General features: G+C 50.5%; 1 protein-coding gene across 1 annotated transcript; it reads left to right on the top strand.

Annotated features, from left to right (window-relative positions):
• The first annotated feature begins 4,218 nt into the window (after positions 1-4,218).
• Positions 4,219-6,024, top strand: Mien1 (migration and invasion enhancer 1). Its single transcript, XM_048365058.1, has 4 exons — positions 4,219-4,377; positions 4,516-4,613; positions 5,402-5,478; positions 5,567-6,024. The coding sequence occupies exons 1-4, from the start codon at positions 4,289-4,291 to the stop codon at positions 5,648-5,650; spliced, it is 348 nt and encodes a 115-aa protein (XP_048221015.1). The 5' UTR covers positions 4,219-4,288; the 3' UTR covers positions 5,651-6,024.
• Positions 6,025-6,287: the final 263 nt, after the last annotated feature.

The following is a 6,287-nucleotide window of genomic DNA, read 5'->3' as shown; positions in this document are numbered from 1 at the left end:
ACCCTGCAGATTCCATCTGGGCCTAAAACAGAGGCCATAAGCTGTGGGCAGGTTCACTCATGGCTGATACTCTGCCACTTGAACCATGCCTCCAGTCTGCAGTTTTGCTGATTAATTGGTGATGGAGCCTTAGAAACTTTTCTCCCTGGGCTGGCTTTATCTTTTTTTTTTTTTTTTTTTTTTGCCAGTCCTGGGGCTTGGACTCAGGGCCTGAGCACTGTCCCTGGCTTCTTTTTGCTCAAGGCTAGCACGCTGCCACTTGAGCCACAGCGCCACTTCTGGCCGTTTTCTGTATATGTGGTGCTGGGGAATCGAACCCAGGGCTTCATGTATATGAGGCAAGCACTCTTGCCACTAGGCCATATTCCCGGCGCCCCCCCCCCCCACCCCCGGGCTGGCTTTAAACTGAGATCCTCCAAGGTCTCAGCCTCCTGAGTGGCTAGGATTACAGGCATGAGCTATTGATGCTCAGTGAAAGGATGAATTTTAGTTGTACAAAAATGCATTTGAAGCTAGGTTCAGGTGGCTCACACCCATTGTTCTAGCTATTCAGGAGGCTGAGAGCTGAGGATCAAGGCTTGAAACCAGCCTGAGGCAGGCAAATCTATAAGATTATCTCCAACTAACCAGCAAAAGAGCCAGACTAGAGATATGCTTCAAGGGGTCAGAGGCCTGGCTCAGTTGGTAGAGCACTAGCTACTCAGTCCAAGTCCCAGTCTCAGGAGAGAGAGAGAGAGAGAGAGAGAGAGAGAGAGAGAGAGAGAGAGAGAGAGAGAGAGAATGCTTCAAGTGGCACAGAGGGAGTAGTGAGTTAAAAAACAAATATTTGAGTGCTCTAGGCCCTAGGTTCAAGCCTCAGTACACACACACACACACCCTCTGGGGGAGGGAATGGCTCATGCCTGTAATTCTAGACAGATCTGAGGATGGCAGTTTAGAACCACCCCAGGCAAACAAATCCAAGCGACTCTTACCTTCAGTGAACAACCACAACAACAATAACAAAACTGGAAGTGGAATTATGGCTCAAGTGGTAGAGCAACAGCAGTGAGAGAAAAAAACAACAACAACTCAGCTATAGCTCAGGGCCCCACTTAGTACAGGTATGCAAACACACACACACACACACATTCTCTAGCATGATGGTCAAAAATTGATTAGGCAGGCTGAGAATGTAGCTTAGTGGTAGAGTACTTGCCTAGAATACCTGATGCCCTGGGTTCAATTCCTCAGTACCACATAAACAGAAAAGGCTGGAAGTAGCACTGTGGCTCAAGTTGTAAAGTGCTAGCCTTGAGCAACAGAAGCTCAGGGACAGTGCCCAGGTTCTGAGTTCAAACCTCAGTAACACACACACACACACACACACACACACACACACACACAGATGCACTTCAAAGAACTACAAAAAAAAGAAGAGGAAGTAAGGAGTAGAACTTAGTAGTATAGCTGAGACCCTGAGTTCAATATCTACTACTGAAGGGGGAAAAAAAAGTAAACTGAAAGAAACTATTTGCAATTCATATATTTCAGGAACAAAGATATAAATAACCCAATTAAAATTAGGCAAAAGCCAGGCACCAGGAGCTCATGCCTATAATCCTAGCTACTCAGGAGGTTGAGGTCTGAGGATCATGGTTTGAAACCAGCCCAGACTGGAAAGTCTGTGAGACTCTTATCTCCAATAAACTACCAAAAAAGCTGGAACAGCTATGGCTCAAGTGGTCAAGCATTAACATAGAGCAAAAGAAACCCAAGTAGTGTAGGCCCCGAGTTCAAGCGACAGGACCGGCAGACACGCGCGCACACACACACACACACACACACACACACCCCCCCAAAAAAAGCCTTGGCAAACCCAAAACATTGAACAGATATCTCAAGTAACATATATGAATGGCTACTAACCACATGAAAGAATGCTCAGTAACATTAGTGATTAGAGAAATGCATATTAAAACCACAATAATATACCTACAACTTCACACCCACCAGAACAGTTACCAAAGAAACAGATAAAGAATATTGGTAATTATATGGACAAACTCTCATGTCTTATATTGCCTTTGGGAATGTAAAATGGTATAGCCACCTTGAAAACCACTTTGGCAATTACTTGAAAACTTATCATTCAATCAATAATTCTACTTCTAGCCTGGCACTGGTGGCTTTCACCTATAATCCTAGCTACTCAGGAGGCTGAGTTCTGAAGATTGCAGTTCGACCAGGGAAGGAAAGTCTGTGAGACTCTTATCTCCAATTAACCACCAGAAAACTGGAAGTGGCGCTGTGCCTCAAAATGGTAGAATGCTAGCCTTGAGCAAAAGGGAGCTCAGGGATAGTTCCCAGGCCCTGAGTTCGAGTTCAAGCCCCATAAATGACAAAACAATAAAAATAAATAAATTCTACTTCTAGAAATCCACCCAAGGAAAGAAAAACACACATCCATTCAACATCTTGGTATTCCTAGCAGCCTTATATTATTCAAGAGAGACAAAAAACCAGAAACCCAAATCTCTTGTGATGATTAGATATACAAAATGGGGGCTGGGGATATGGCCTAGTGACAAGAGTGCTTGCCCCGTGTACATGAGGCCCTGGGTTCAATTCCCCAGCACCACATATATAGAAAATGGCCAGAAGTGGCGCTGTGGCTCAAGTGGCCGAGTGCTAGCCTTGAGCAAAAAGAAGCCAGGGACAGTGCTCAGGCCCGGAGTCCAAGCCCCAGGACTGGCCAAAAAAAAATAAAAGTAGATATACAAAATGTGCTATACCCCATTCAATGGACTACTACTCATCAATAAGAAGGAACTAATGGTAGACAATATTGGATGTAGGATGAGTTTGCTGTATGAAGTAAGCCAGAACAAACAATCACATATTGTGTGATTCTAGTCACATAAAACATCCAAAAGAGGCAAGTTCAGAAAGCAGATCAGTAGTTGCCTAGGGAGCAGGACTGAGTGCAAACAGGCAGGCAGCACCACATTGATGGAAATGTTCTGTGGTGATGGCTGAACAACTCTACAAGTTATTGTATTATTTTTTAAAAGCAAGACTACCTGGCTCATATAACTGTAACTAACCACTTTGGACATTATCTTTATAATACCAATTAAATTTAAATTTTTCAAAAAGAAGAGACAGATACCAGACTGGGGACTTGTTAGGATAGTTTAGCCATGTTCCAGGGAGAGAAGAGGCTTGCAAGGACTTAGGCAGCCTCCACTTGCCGAGATGCCAAATGGGCATAAGGATTACAAGCAAAAGGCTTGGATGTGAGGAACACGTAGGAACTGAACGCAAGTGATGGGGCCCAGCACCTGAGGAGCTGGTGCTCTCCCTGCCTAAAGTGTAAGGTCCCTTAGTGCAGAGAAGCAGCACAGTTAAGTGCTTCGGTGTCACATGTAACTGTGGGGATATTAAAAATGCCACCAGTTGCCAGACGCCGGTGGCTCACATCTGTAATCCTAGCTACTCAGGAGGCTGAGATCTGAGGATCATGGTTGCTGGTAGGAGGAAGGAAAGTCCACAAGACTCTAATCTCCAGCTAACCAACCACCAGAAAACTAGAAGTGGCACTGTGGCTCCAAGTGCTAGATCGCTAGCCTTGAGTGCAAAAGCTCTAGGAAAGTGCCCAGGCCCTGAGTTCAAGCCCCATGACAAGCAAAAAAAAAAAAAAATGCCACAGCAAGCTGGGCACCAGTGTCTCATGCCTGTAATCATGCCTTGCTACTCAGGAAGCTGGGAATCTAAGTGTCATGGTTAGGAGGGACTCTTATCTCCAGTTAACCCCAAAAAAGCTGGAAGTGGAGATGTGGCTCCAGTGGTAGAGTGCCAAGGACCTGAGTTCAAGCCTCATTACGGGCACTAAATAAATAAATGGTAAATAAGTAAACATGCTAGCAAGAGATGGCAACTATTTCATACCATCAGCCACCCCGTTCCCATCCCCTTCCCCATCCCCAAGTGGTGCTTTCCTGACCATGTCCTCTTCGTTTTTGTAAAGTGGTAAGGACTTTGCAATCGGAGACGGTTCATTAGGTCGAGAACGGACACAGAGTTCTGCAGACACTAAGGGACCGGGGCAAAGTTGGCACTCACAGGCCCAGGAGATCCGAACCGGTTCACCCAGCCCAGCCTGAAACGCTCCGCAGCGGAGGGAGTGCAGTCCTACCAGGCGCCGCCTGCAGGGGGAGCCCGAACGCCCGGCGCGGCCCCGCCCCGTCACGTGTCCGCGGGGTCGCGTCACACCCGGAAGCGGCGGCCGGAGCGGGAGCTGGCCGCGATGAGCCGGGAGTCGGGGGAGGTGTCCCTAGCGCCGCCTCCCGGGGAGGCCGAACCGGGCAGTGGGGTCCGCATCGTGGTGGAGTACTGGTGAGCGGCTCGAGCTGCAGGCGCCCTGCTGTTCCCCGGGCCGGGCCGGGCCGGGCCGGGCGGGACCGGAGGGAGGTGCTGGGGAGGCCCCCGGGAGGCCCCGGCCCGCCCCCACCGCCCTGCATCCCTTCTCCGCAGCGAGCCCTGCGGCTTCGAGGCCACCTACCTGGAGCTGGCGAGCGCCGTGAAGGAGCAGTACCCGGGCATCGAGATCGAGTCGCGCCTGGGAGGGACAGGTGAGGTCGGCAGGACGCCTGCTGACTCCGGAGCCCTCCTGCTGCCTGACCCGAACGCTGGCTGCGGGACGTGAAGGGCCAGCCGTGTCGGGCACCGAGTGAAAATGCCCGACGGACACCGGGGAGGCAGCGAGGGAGACGCCTGAGTGTGGGTTTGGAGGGGAGGAGCGCGCCCCGCCGAGGCCTCCCTTGGGTGCCCTGAGCTGACCGTGGTTGGAGGATGGCTTAAGAACGACCGTGGAGGGCTGGGACTATGGCCTAGTGGCAAGAGCACTTGCCTCGTATACATGAAGCCCTGGGTTCAATTCCCCAGCACCACATATATAGAAAATGACCAGAAGTGGTGCTGTGGCTCAAGTGGCAGAGTGCTAGCCTTGAGCAAAAAGAAGAAGCGAAGGACAGCGCTCAGGTCCTGAGTCCAAGCCCCAGGCCTGGCAAAAAAACAAAACAAAAACAAAAAAAAACGAGCGTGGATTGGCTGGGGATATGGCCTAGTGGCAAGAGTGCTTGCCTTATATACATGAAGCCCTGGGTTCAATTCCCCAGCACCACATATACAGAAAACAGCCAGGAGTGGCGCTGTGGCTCAAGTGGCAGAGTGCTAGCCTTGAGCAAAAAGAAGCCAGGGACAGTGCTCAGGCCCTAAGTCCAAGCCCCAGGAATGGCAAAAAGAAAGAAAGAAAGAACGACCGACCGTGGAGTAAGGAGGTGGGGAGGGAGACATCCCCTTAGAAGGCAGCCTGGCCCTTGTACCTGTTCCCAGCGTTCGTTCATGCGTTCCTTCTCAGGGGCCTTTGAGATCGAGATCAATGGACAGCTGGTGTTCTCCAAACTGGAGAATGGGGGCTTTCCGTATGAGAAAGACGTGAGTATTTGCAGCATGGGGGAGGACCCTCGGGGACACCCTAACCCCAGTGGTATGCACCATCCCATTCTCTGCCCCTGCCCTCTAGCTCATCGAGGCCATCCGGAGAGCCAGTAAGGGAGAACCCCTAGAAAAGATCACCAATAGCCGGCCTCCCTGCGTCATCCTGTGACTGACTGCAAGTGATTCTGGATTCCTGCTCTGTCCTGGGGTTCAAACTTTGGCTTCCCCATTGGTCCTGCTGGGAACTCCTCCTGCCTCTTTCCCCTCCTCTCTTAGCTCCTGGCTAAGAGATCCTGGCCAGCACTTTGTCCCTTTGGGCACAGGAGGGAATATATACTTATGCGGTCTTGGAGGCTAAGAAAGAGATGCTCCCCATTGGACACTTCTACAGCAGCCTCATACCCCTCCACAGGATCAGTGCCCGCAACTGCCCAGTCCTCTCCTCAGCCTGGCAGTACCTGTCAGATGCCACAGTAGATCCAACATATTTCCCCTGAGCCCTGGGCAATGTCAGCTGTTGGTAATAAAGAGGCACTACAGACACTTGTGCCAACGAGTGTGTGTTTATGTCCAGTCTGGGAGTGTGGGGGGCAAGGAGGTCAGCCCAGCCTTTATACCACCTGGTGGGTGGGCTCTTTCTGGACAGCTGCTTACTTCAGGGAGTTCCTCTCTTAGCCAAGGCAAGGAACATGAGTCATGTAGTAGACAGTGCCTCTTCTCTCCCCCTCCCTGCCCCTAACTCCCCTTCTCCACAGGAAGGAAGTGACCCCATTGTGGTGGGTGGCCTTAGGAATGAGTTTGTTCAA

This window comes from Perognathus longimembris, chromosome 17 (assembly GCF_023159225.1).
Source record: "Perognathus longimembris pacificus isolate PPM17 chromosome 17, ASM2315922v1, whole genome shotgun sequence".
Lineage (NCBI taxonomy): Eukaryota > Metazoa > Chordata > Mammalia > Rodentia > Heteromyidae > Perognathus > Perognathus longimembris.
This window is presented reverse-complemented; position numbering and strand designations above follow the sequence as displayed.